The 13472-nt window shown below is 33.7% G+C and overlaps 2 protein-coding genes across 2 annotated transcripts in view; one reads left to right on the plus strand and one right to left on the minus strand.

The window, feature by feature from the left end:
* The window catches only part of NGR-A35 (neuropeptide receptor A35), a 68653-nt gene extending 66276 nt beyond the window's left edge, over positions 1 to 2377 (plus strand). Inside the window, exon 8 of the mRNA XM_028312400.1 lies at positions 827 to 2377. Coding sequence (XP_028168201.1) covers positions 827 to 861 — 35 coding nt within the window. The 3' untranslated portion in view covers positions 862 to 2377. The remainder of the gene's footprint in view (positions 1 to 826) is intronic.
* Positions 2378 to 8954: 6577 nt separating this feature from the next.
* On the minus strand, positions 8955 to 13028 carry LOC114358437 (uncharacterized). Its single transcript, XM_028312409.1, is given in 6 exon segments — positions 8955 to 8962; positions 9010 to 9186; positions 9885 to 9982; positions 11238 to 11358; positions 12747 to 12818; positions 12953 to 13028. Coding segments are annotated over 4 exon segments (399 nt in total). The 5' UTR covers positions 11354 to 11358; positions 12747 to 12818; positions 12953 to 13028.
* Between the last annotated feature and the right edge of the window lie 444 nt (positions 13029 to 13472).

A 13472-nucleotide genomic window follows, 5' to 3' on the forward strand; every position in this document is an offset into this window, starting at 1 on the left:
TCCAATTTATCGTGAAATGTAATTTAAAAACATTCCCATAAAATACTATGAAACAAAGAAGCGAAAAACATCTTTCTGCGATTTTTCATCGCTTTGTCCGTTTCGTAATTTCACAAAGAGATTTTCTCAATGACCTGTAGTTTTCGTTTGTTTTGTTATTTTGTGTTTCTCGACAAGTTTCAATTAAATAAAATATGACGTTTACATCCTAATCCTACATAATATGTAACATATTATGTTACTATTTGGCGATTATCGAGAAAATTGATGATGAATGAAAAAAGTAAAGACTAATAATGAAATAGGACCTTGCATTTTATAAAATTTACTATATAATTAATTTGTGGTTAAGTAAATTATGCAATTTGCTTTTTGCTAATTTGCGTGGTTTGCAACTGAGTATCAGAAATAAATAGAAAGAAACAGTTTAAAAGTAACACGGGAATTGTTGTCAACCAACAGCTTCATGTTAACAGTATTTAATTTATTCATGCTCTTTAAATAAGTTATTAAATTCAAGAAAGTAAAATTACTTCTGAGCTTACGCTTTTAAAAATAATTTTTATTTTCAGTTTGGTGTCTTTCAACTAAAGTTCCAGTTAATATTTCCGTTAAAATTATATTTTGCAAACGCCACGCACTCTGCGTGCTTTCAAATTTCAATCTCTGACAGTTTCTACTTCGCGTCATGCTTTCTCTTGAAGAAATCATATGCTTACGCTTCTCACACTTAACGTAAAAATTAGACACCAACCTAATTACGAGTACCTAACAGAAACGCCCATAACCTAACATTTACTAATTACAGCAGGCTTATCCCCAACAGATGCGCGGATTGCATCAAAAGTCAACCACGTGTAGCTCGCGGACTTGCAGTACTCGGACTTGTAGTACGCGTACTTGTACTACACTGCAGTGCCGAGGCAGTCACCGGCGATACAGCAGCATCCAGTACGGAAGGAGTGGCGGATGGAATCGGTACCAGAAGTCGCCGCAGTTTTTGTAAACGACACCAGATTACGAAATTCCACCCTGTTTAGAGCATCTTTAAATTAATGCTATTTCTCATTGTCACTGGGCACAATAACATTTATTTCGAAATCGCTTCGCGGTGCGAACGGTCACGTACTTTGCAACTTTGTCTTGGCACTCTGATAATTTTGTAGTAAACGATAAATAACTAAATACCTATATCGGTTTATTTTATTTTAATGTAAACAACGAAATTATTACGAATGTGTTTTAAAGGAATCGAATAAAAATATTATTATGTTTAGTAATGTTTTTTATTAAATACAAAATTGTGGTTTAGTCGTAGAAAGTAAGCAAAAAAAGGGCAGGTAATAATTGTAAAAAAAAACATAAATAAAAGCCTAATGCTAATGCAACGAGCAACGATAAAAATTTTAGCTTTTAGATTTTTAATTCTTATTCTAGACCTGGCATTTAAATTCATTATAATTATGTACAATAATAATACTAAAGTTTGAACGAATTGTAAAAAGGCTAAGTTAAATGTATGTAAGGTATTTTTATACGTGTGTGATATGCAGTAAAAAGGCAATTTGTAACTACATAGCAATTGAAAGGTAAAACTATTTGAAAGTAAATGGGTCTTCAATTAGAAAAGTCAAATCCATTTGATTCAATCCACAATAAATGCAGTCTTAGTTCTTATTTCTATGCAAAATATATGTGTGAAGGAATAGCGTTTTAGCAATTAATAATAAGTAAATATTAGGTTCTGTCCACTACCCAGTAGTCTGTGAGCATTCATATAAATAAAATAAAAATTCATAATGCAGCATGTTGCTGAGGATTCAGTGCTAATTTACTATTATTACTTACAATATTATTGTAAATATCGTTGTATTAATACTTATTGTAGTTAGATGTATATTATTATTAAATAAAATGATTCGATCATCATCAAAATGATTCATCGATGTTTTTAACGTCACTGCGGTCTCCAGTTTACATAAACAACCAAAAACCAAAATAAACTATCACTGAGGTTCAATTTGGTTTTGTGGCGAGTTAATTCGATGCCGAGTATACATTTAAGTTTATTTTTAATCACAATTAACATACATTGAAGCTGAGATTGTAAAGCATTTTAATTAGACTACGCATTTAATATCTAGTCATTGTTAAGTACAAAATAAATGATTTTGACGTTTGTTGTTTATTTTTATAAAGATTGTAAATAGTTATTTAGAATAATTATGAATGGATCAAAGAAATTATAGCTGTCGACAGTTAGCTAGACAGTTTGAAGAGGAAATGTATAAAACATAATATTTTAAGAGCTATGCTTATGGCAGTAGGACTTTAAATTATATTGATGATTTCGACCACATTTTTTATAAGAAATTGACTAAAAATTATTCATGACAGTTTCGATTACTATCATCATACCTACAAAAGGGATCCATTGTACAGTCATATTTTTATTTATGTAAAATGGTATAACAAATAACAAACTGTACGTAATACTGTTGATGTATTTGATTGTAAATAAATTATATTTTAGAAAAATAATGGATTTTCATTTTCAACTTCTAGCTACTCGTAGAAAAGCATAAGTAAAATAGGCATATTAAAGTTTTAAAAAATCTAGTGAATCTCCAAAACCTTAAAAAGTCTGTATTGAATAGAACCATCACAACGTCCACGATTAACTCAAAACCTTATTTACGTCATGATATTCATAAATATTATGGAAACGAAAAAACATATGTTTGATTACATATTTAAATAGTAGACTTGTTTAATACACATCTTGTAATAACATTTTAAAACAGCGCATAAGCGTGCGCTACGAAAAATATTCAATTTCGTAGTCAGTCTAGCTCGTAGTGTTCGTAGCACCGTAGCGCGCTCTCGTAGCTTTAACATGAACTACGAGTACTTTCACCTGCTACAAGTCTACAACTGCTTAGAACCATTCAGAACTGACTTTGGGCCATTATGGTTTATAATTTTGGCGTTTATGTAAATTTATTAGCTAAAAACTAGGTTTTGTCTCTTTTGACGACACTTTGGATGAAAAGTTCAGAAGCTTTTAGTTTACCATTGGTTAGATAGATGGCGTTACGAGAACAGAAAATAGTTGAAGTTTGGTTTTTAGTATTTGTTTTTTGTTTGCACTGTGTTTGCACTCTTAGTAGGTAGGTAGAAAGTGATGATAAGGTTTCAGACGAGGACCCAAGTTACAAAATCGAAAAGACAAACATATTTACTTATCGCACGTTCATAATCAAACTGTCACTATACAAAAAAGTCGATTTTTCAGGAAAAGCATTTGAAATACTCAAATTTTAAAACCTTTGCAAAGTGTGCTAAATGTTCTTAAATGTTTTGTTTTTTGTTATATACCAGTAGTGGCTTGTTTGGCTTTTACGGGAATATAATTATCTTTCAAATTATCATAATGGTTTATTTAATATTTAATTTTTTCCCTAAAAATAGTGTCACTTTTCCACTAAAATTGAGACAGTGACAGTTTTCAATTAAAAACATGTTAATGTTGTATTATTAATTCCGGTAGAAATGTCACTATTTTCATATAAATTTGATGATGAAAGATTAAAAAATGATTATTATTAAATAAAACTAACATAGAAAAATCAGTAATTTTAATGAACTTAAAACTTTATAATTTGGATTAAGTGGTACCTATGGTAACGGTAATAAATGTAAATTCTCGATCAGAAATAAATACGTTACACACATGAAATTACTATAAAATTACATCACATAAATCAACTTCTTAAAAAATAAGGTACTCTTTTGTTCAGGCAGCCTTTAAACAACAAGAACTTGATGACCTCGATGAACTTGACGAACTAGATAGTGATTTTTCATGGGAAAAGGGCTCAGAGAAGTAGGTTTAAATTCTGGATCATTATCCAGCGGCCATTACCTCTGCGAGCTATGTGCCCCGGCCACTGCCACTTGATTTTAGCGATTCTGCGGGCTATGTCGGTCACTTTGGTTCTCCTGTGGATCTCCTCATTTCTGATTCCATCACGTAGGGAAACTAACTGAGCATCGCACGCTCCATCACCTTTTGGGTGACCTCTCAGATCCATAAAATATCACTGGCAACACACACTGATCAAAGACTTTTGTCTTGAGGCACTACGGTATTTCGGACGTGAGAATATCATTAAGCTTCCCGAACGCTGCCCAGCCGAGTTGGATTGACGATTGACCTTTTTCTCGAAGTTGGACCTACGTAACTGGACTGTTCGTCCCAGGTAGACATAAATTGTCAACAAACTTTCGAGAGTAGAGTCTCCAGATGAGTGGATACTACATGGACATTTAGGCCATCGACTTAGGCCATCGAGCATTATGCCTAGATCTTCCACAGTCTCAGCCATGATTACGACATCGTCCGCAAATCGAAGGTGGATGATATACTCGTTGATATTTATGCTGAATCCGCTCCAGTCCAGAAGCTTGAAAACATCTTCCAGGGCGGTGTTGAACAGTATCGGAGATATTATGACGTGTCCCTGTCTCACCCCTTGCTGCAACTGGATGAGTTTCGAGTCCTGATCCTGGAGACGAACCGACATTGTGGCGTTTTCGTACAAGCCTTTCAACACTTCGATGTATCTATAGTCAATTTGGCACCGTTGGAGAGACTGTAGCACTGCTCAGATCTCGATCGAATCCAAGGCACTTTCATTTCTTTATAGTTACTTTTGTGAAGCCTCAATGTAACCTTGTTGGTGATCGAATAAATAAATAAATAGTCCACAAACGCTAGATAAAGTAGTAATTACCTTGATAATTTCTTTTATTTTACTAGTGTTTGGATTGACTGGTGGCATTTTTGTTAGCTGTTAAAAAAAATAACTACTTAATCATTTAAAAATCTTTCTTGTTGTTTTAATTAATATTACACAATTCGGATAAACACAATATTCTACGAAATGATGGAACAATTTTCTTAAAAATGTAAGAGAAATATTGTCATTTTTTGTTTTAAGGCGTTTTTCGTATTACTTTATTGTGACTTATCTTAATGATTTGGAGTAAAAGCGTCTTTATGCTAAAAATGACGTTTTTCAACACAGAGTCCACATAACTATCACGGCGTGCCCGTCCAGTTCCCGTCACTACTAAAAACGTGTCACTGTTACTCACAACATATGCCGGTTTCCCCATTAAACTCCATAACGACACTAGTCATATCTGCCGAACTATTTGAGTTTTAAGCGTGGGATTTTTACAGCATGCACTTTTCGCGGAGCTCTGATAGATGGTGTTGTTAACTCAATTTCTCCCAATTTCGTATAGTGACGGTTTGATTATGAACGTGCGATATGTACAGAAACGTAGTAATAGATATAGCTGATTGGATATTATAATTATATTTTTTGTCAATATTTTGTGCTAATTAATAAATTTTATGTTTTGATGGATACACATAAAAAAAGTTATGTTCATTCTTATATTTTATTAAGCTTTTACTTAGTTGCTACTCAAATTAAGTTACAAACTGTCAATACGGTCATGATAATTTCGAGGTTTCAGTCCTATTTCGAGAAGTTGTGAAGAAAAACTTTGTAATTCCTTTATGTTTTATATAAAATGTGTGACAATCTTATTGAGTGGGGAATAAAGTTATAATTAATTCAATAAAGTTGTTATTTGACAAAAGTTGCAACTTATTTACGTAATGATTAAAAAATAATTGAGACAAATATTAGGGGCGACTAATATATCAGTTATGCTTGCGTAAGCAATTACATTTGGACCAAATAAAGTTAATTTACGGGATACCAACGTTCTTATTCTCATACTTTATTCGTTTAAAGTTTATTTTAAAAAATCTGAGGCCTTATTGCAGAAAGGTGTAAAGTAGGAATCAAAAAGAAGAGGCTCATTCGAAGCATGTGATAAAAGAAGAATAATAGCGTAACATTATTTACAAGGGTTCCACGTCGGCACGTGTTAACCTTGATCGTGAAAAATTACGCAAATTACTACAAACATTCATTTTATTCGAGGACATTTCTTTTGCTAATCAAAAGAAGCCGTGAAGGTTTGGGAAAAAATTCCGACGGTACAGGACGTTGTTATAAACAACATAATTTCACAATAAACATCCTCAACATAACCTTCCTTTATGCTGTGTTTATTTCATTCGGAAAACAATGATAAAGACTAGCTTTTGCCCGCGGCTTCACCCGCGTGAAATTGATTAATCACAGATCATCATAAATTATAGCCTATATGTTATACTGGGCTATAAAAAATAATACTGTAAAGTTTTATCAAAATCCATTCTGTAGTTTTTGCGTATAATAACAAACATCCAGTTATCCATACAAACTTTCGCATTTATAATATGTATTAGTAGGATTAAGTATAGTAAGAAGATGATAATAAAATATACTCCAAGGTTTAAAACTAATACGTTAATCATTTATTTCATACAATGGCATGGACAGCTCGACGCAAGCCTCCCCAAGGAGAGCCATGCCGACCACTATCAAGACAGTGCCTCCACTTAGAGCCATGTTGTTTATAATAAATGGTGATTCATCAATTCTGTCACCTATTTAGCCGGTCCACTGTCACTTTACTGAGATACACATTTTTTTCTATTAATCATGATAAATGTGCTACAGTTATGTCTGAACAAGGTCAGTGTGCGACTACGTAAAAAATGACATTAATTGTATGACATATTGTGCAGCGCCCCTAGCGGCTACTTTCTTCATAGAGATTTTTGACGTACTCGCTAGCGAGCACACCTAACGTAAACTCATGGTAGGTACACAGTTCAACTAGAACGAAAATAGGTATTATGTCGATCATTTCTGAATAGTTAGCTGGCATCTAAATGCTTAATATTACACGTCACTTATGGATAAATTTTTTTAAATCTTATGAAATGATACTTGTAGATTGAATGTATGTTGAAAATATGTCAAATAAATTTTGATCTATTGCTATCTGCATATTTGATATTAGTTTAGTATCAAATAATTTAATATTTCTAACTTTAAGCGATAAATTTTCTATCGTTTCTGACACCTAATTTGAAACTGAATACATTATTTCATAAATATTTTCATCAAAGTACCTTCTAGACATATTATTAACTAGTACACATTGCAAATATTAAACTACGAGTAGCCGTCATATTTTCAAAATACTATGAGATCAAAAATGAATTTATATTACCATTTCTGCATTAGATTACTGCCAAACTTGCTTTTAATAAAAACACATACCAACCAACTTGAGAAACTCGTCCTTTTGTTGAAGTCGGTTAAAAAAGAATGAAATTATCTTTTGAAGTAAAGAAGTTGATTGGTTCACGTAATAATACGGAAATAATACCTATTTTCATAACAATAGGCAATATTATTACTAGCTGAAGCTAGCCGTTGAACTAAAAATAATTAGCAGTAACTACTAACTGGTGGCGTGATCAAATCAGAAATGAGGAGATCCGCAGGAGAACCAAAGTAACCGACATAGCTTGCAGAATTGCTAAAATCAAGTGGCAGTGGGCGGGGCACATAGCTCGTAGAGACGATGGCCGTTGGGGCAGGAAAGTTTCGAGTGGCGACCACGGGCTGCAAGACGTAGCGTGGGCAGGCCTCCTACTAGGTGGACCGACGATCTGGTAAAGGTTGCGGGCAGCGCAGGACCGTTCATCGTTGCCAAGGTTTTGTAAGCGACAGCGGTATAAATGTATATCATGAAAATGAGTCTTCATTCGCACGTTTTAGGCTAGGTGGCACCATCTTACTTTTACTTTGACAAACTTCAAAAAGCTGTCAAACTCCATACAAAAAACACCGGTTATCGTCATTGTTACCTTTAAAGTTAGGTGGTGCAACTCAGCCTAAGAGAGCTTAAAATAGTCCTCATTAAATTCGATCCCTGTGTATTTACGTGCTCATCTAACTTGGTTACACGTATTGATATTGGTTTAGTCTGTTAAATCCTACGTGACAATATCTAAGTTTAACGTTATTTAATATCTAGTCGTTAGTGAGTGCTTTATTATTGAAAAACAGTTTTTTTTGTTAACTTTAGCTCGAACTTGAAGTTTCATGTTCATAAACTCTGTATAAGATGCCCCCTTGCCACTACCGCAAGACAAACTACCAGACTGAACATTTCTGTCTGACTTATAACTTAGTAACGTTGACGAGGAGCCAAGTTCCAACTTTGGTAATAACATGGTATCCCCTCAACTAAGTAAACATAATGTACGGTAGATTAATGACGCTCTAGTTGGGCATGCTTTCATTGACTACTGAGCAGTAATTATTTACAGTTCAATGAACTAATTGTCAAAGTTTAATTAGACCAAGGTCTTATCAGGCGACACACTGTCGTATAACTTCACGTTTAAAGTCAGATTTTGCAAATAACTCAAAGCTCTACATATTAAGTTTTCGCTAAAGCATTTACGTAAGCGTGTCTGCCATATGATTTTTAAAATGTAATATGCATCAGTAGAATGAGTTCAAACTTGCTAAAACTATTTATTTCTAAAATTCTATTAAAAATAAGTGTTCTTATTAAATGAAAAACTTATGAGAAAAGTGTACTTACATTATAGTGAAGTAGTATTTTAATGATGAGGGTGAATGGACTTTACCTGTCTAGCTCGTTATTTCATATCTAAGATTATTTACACAAACAAAGCCTCACTAAGGGAACGTACTTTAAAGGGACGTACGGCACATTGAAAGGGCCAATAACCTAATAAAGAAATTGAATTTCAAAGGCGTGCAAACTGAACCCTACACAAACTTGTTACCGATCTAAATATAATATTTTGATTTCGTGTGAATTTATGACTAGGTGGACCGACGATTTGGTGAAGGTCGCAGGAGGTGCCTGGATGCGGGCGGCTGGTCAGACTGCAGGACTGGTCTTTGGGGAAGACCTTTGTAAAACAGTGGACGTTATTCGGCTGAAACGAGCAAACGAATTAATGACTAAAGGAAAGTTTTTTACTACCGTTCGTGAATTTAAAGGACAATTTGGATGCAAACTCTTCCTTCTTCAGCTTTCTCTTGCGAGATTCCTTCTTGGTGATGATCACGCAGTAGGCGAGGTCGATGATGAAACACAGCAGCTCTATGATGCTGATGATGGACCCGCCCACGCAGAGGCCGAATATCCCTCCGAGGTTTGCTGGAAAATACAAAACGATAATGTTCATAAAACCAAACATAATTATATCTTACTAGCTGACCCGGCGAACTCTGTTCCGCCTTAAAGGCAATAAATAAACCATCGCAATTTTTCCTTATTTGCTCACCGTTTAGACCTACCCTGGACTACGACAAACATTTTAAAACCAAAATCCGCTTAATCGGCCCAACCGTTCTCGAGTTTTAATCAGACTAACGAACATCAATTCATTTTTATTTATATAGATAGATATCACTCATAGGCTTGTGTAAGACTTATTATTTTATTCTACTTGTATCATAATATTATAAGCTGTATGTTTTCCTAATAAAGAAAATAAATAAATATCTGTCGCCGGGTTTCAATGTTCAATTACAGTTGACGCAAACTTTTTGGTAGATGTAAGCATAGCTACTCTATTGGTAAAGAAGATACAGAATTTGATTAGACTTTACAGTATATTACATCTGAATAATATAGGATTTACAACGATCTGCGACAAGCTAAATTTCACGCAGGCGAAGCCGTGAGTAAAAGCTACTAATTTATATTATTACTTATACCTTCGTATTTACACTAGAAATAGAAATAGAAAAACCTTTATTTGACATGAAAACAAACATGAAAAAATGAACAAATAAAAGAAGAGAAAAATAAAAATACAAAAACATAACTGACACTAGGTACAGTGAAAATACCTAGCATTTGGTCCCACGAGTAAAGCACCTCCCGCCGATACTTCATGCAAGAGTTATCGGCGAAATGTACCAGAAACCAGCTGTAGTGGCTTGACGACCTGAAAGAAGGCTTACGAGTACTCTGACTTGACTTCAACTTATTATAATAGCCGCCCAATTCTGTGGAAACGGTATTCAAACGTGAAATGATGGATGGTAGTCTAAATATTATGAAATGTTACAATGAAACGTTGAAAGCATTGATTTTGGTAACGGACCTTAAAAGAGTACGATTTATTTCCACTGATATCATTATACTTGCACAATATTGTACGAATTATAGGTCTATTACTTTATGATTTACGTGAAAAGTGGAAAATGTATCGCCATACAGAATTTAATTCTCATTAGCGACACTGTTGATTTAATGAGTTATTTGAGATTTAAAGTAAAAAGCATTTATTATTTCACCAGTGTGCTTACCATGAGTTTACGTTAGGTGTGCTCGTTAGCGACTGCGTAAAAATAAGACATTAAATGTATGACATATTGTGTAGCGCCCCTAGCGGCTACTTTCGAGATGTAAAATCATCATAGATTTTATTGACGTACCTATTCGCTAGCGAGCACACCTAACGTAAACTCACGGTAAGCACACAGTATAGTTTAATGTTTCTCATTGCTTATTACGTCTTCTTTAAAATTATGTTTCTTAAGTGCTTTTAATATCAAAATAACTTTTAATATTTTTATGTGTATTTGTTAAAGATAAGTGAGATGTAAGCTGGGAAAAAATACCATCGATATTCGAATGTGTTATTTTTTAGATAAAAAAAATAGATGTCCATTCCAATATTTTCTGAGCGGAACGCCCAGTGTGCCTACCATGAGTTCACGTTAGGTGTGCTCGCCAGCGACTGCGTAAAAAAATGACATTTAAATTAAGATTCCCGGCCGGGCAGAAATTGAAATGATGAATTTTAATTTCTGTGACGGGTCTGGGTGTAAATATGTATAATATGTATGTTTTTAATAATAAAAAGTATATAAGTAGTATATCCGTTAAGCTAGCACCCATAACACAAGCATTGAGTTGCTTACTTTGGGGCTAACTGGCGCTGTGTGAAATTGTCCAACGATTTATTTATTATTATTATATTTATTTAAATGTATGACATATTGTGCAGCGCCCCTAGCGGCTACTTTCAAGAAATAAAATCTTCATATAAATTTTTGACGTATTCGCTAGCGAGCTCACCTAACGTAAACTCATGGTAGGCACACAGTTCTCAGAAGGGTCATCAGTACGAATTTATACTGTAGCTGCTCAATTTTCAGTAACAATGTTATCCCAACCATAAATAATTTAAATACACTTACGCGCTTTCCTTCTCCCGTCTGACGTATTTCACGTTCGTTTCGTACTCGACGTAGTCGCACTTTTGGTAGCATCCACTTTCAGCTGTAAGGTCTTTGAGCGTGGATATCATTGTTACTGAAAAATTAATAAAAGAACACCAATTTATTATCTATAACTAGTATTAGCATAAAAAGTTATTCAACTCTTTTAATTGGCATTGCTAGTCTGTAGGTGTGACAAATTCGTATTATATTGCCTGACCGATTCTAAAAAAACACACTTAGGTATAGCGCTACACTACCTCTGGAAAATATTATTATTCTGCTAAGCGCTAATGCCTAAATTATCTTCTATATATATAAAAGAAAGTCGTGTTAGTTACACCACTTATAACTCAAGAACGGCTCAACCGATTTAGCTGAAAATTGTCAGGGAGGTAGTTTAGAGCCAGGAGAAGGACATAGGATACTTTTTATCCCGTTCGAAATAAAAAAAAAGTCTGCTTATTTATTGCCATTAAAGCGGAACAAAGTTCGCCGGGTCAGCTAGCGCGCTAGTATTGTATACAGGGTGTTAGGTAAATGGGTATATGAGCCGACACTAGCCCATGTTAACATGGTCATATAAATGGTATGGTGAAGTCAGAAATTTAATATCATCATTTTAATTTTTTAAATTTTCATACAAAATAAATTTTATAAAATCGGATTTCTTTGAAAATTAAAATAATTAAAATGAAGATATCAATTTTCTGACTTCACCATACCATTTATATGACCATGTTAACATGGGCTAGTGTCGGCTCATATACCCATTTACCTAACACCCTGTATACAATACTAGCGCGCTAGCTGACCCGGCGAACTTTGTTCCGCTTTAATNCCGGGTCAGCTAGTATGTATATAAAATCTGTACCTCTAGTAGGAAAAACTTTCGAGTTCGTTTCGTTGCGTATTCAAAGTGTCATCGAAAAATTTTGTATGAAAAATTAAACAGCGCCCCCTATATTATAGCCGCCCTAGGGGGCGCTGTTTAATTTTTCATACAAAATTTTTCGATGACACTTTGAATACGCAACGAAACGAACTCGAAAGTTTTTCCTACTAGAGGTACTGAACTAAGTGAATCTGAACGAGTATACGTCAGTTATTCAACATTAAAAAATTAATACTCTAGATAGGTAGTAGGATTCTTATTAGCTAGATAAAATTGAAGTTTTATTATTTAAGAACAAGTTTAGTAAATTATTTCTCAGAATTTCTGAAATGGAAAAATAAAGGACTTAACCTTTACCTAACTAAGGTAAGCTACTTATTTACATCACTTACTTATTTCGGCTTATTTCCAGAGATAATGAAATGAAATGTACCTACAATTATTACCAGCTCTTAATTTGTAAAAAGAAACTAGAGAAAATAGAACCAAATAATATCTGATGGCCAATGTAAAATTATTTTCAGAATAAGCGCCACTTTCAGTTTTTCAGACTAGCTGTCATGTAAAAAGAAAATACATTTTCTTACCTAAAGTACTATGAACGCAAAAAAGTCTGTCCCAAGTACATTTAGTTGTAATCGCCACTTGTAACTCTTCAGCTGGAATGGAAAGAAAGAAATTTGCATTTTAGCTTGGAGTGAAGTTGTAATGGAAGTAAATATTGGATTATTTAACATTTTCAACAGAAACTGCACTTTTGCTAAATGAGAGTCTTTAAAAATATAATACTTACAAGTGTAGTTGAAAGGTACACATCGACAACTGTCAACAACTTTCTGAAATATCGCCACAGTCAGGCATCCTTGATAGAAATCAAAAATATTATTTTCCTGAAAAATAACAATACAATTTGTTAAAAAAGCACACACATTTTGCCATGAAAGTACTAAATAAACACAAAATACTTATTTCAAGCCTACGTCGCAGTTGTAATTAGATAGTAAATTATGTATGACAGGTCAGCCTCAACAGGTTTGCCTACAAGCCCATTTTAAAATTCACTCATGTTAATATAAAATATTAGATTAGATGAATCTCGTATTGATCTAGTTCATAACTCTTCCACCTTTGGAATACGAATAAAAAAGTAACTAACATGAATTTCATCATGGCAATTCATTTGATAATAATGCAGGATTTAAAATGGTTATAAATTATGACTTGGTAAAATCTAAACTTTTTTGCACCAGGGCAGGGTCATCAAATTAGAAACCTAGTTTGCTGTAAGTAAAAAAACATCAACTTAAGAACGA

This window comes from Ostrinia furnacalis, unplaced genomic scaffold, assembly GCF_004193835.3.
Source record: "Ostrinia furnacalis isolate ACB-3 unplaced genomic scaffold, ASM419383v2 OfSCF0283, whole genome shotgun sequence".
Classification (NCBI taxonomy): Eukaryota; Metazoa; Arthropoda; class Insecta; order Lepidoptera; family Crambidae; genus Ostrinia; species Ostrinia furnacalis.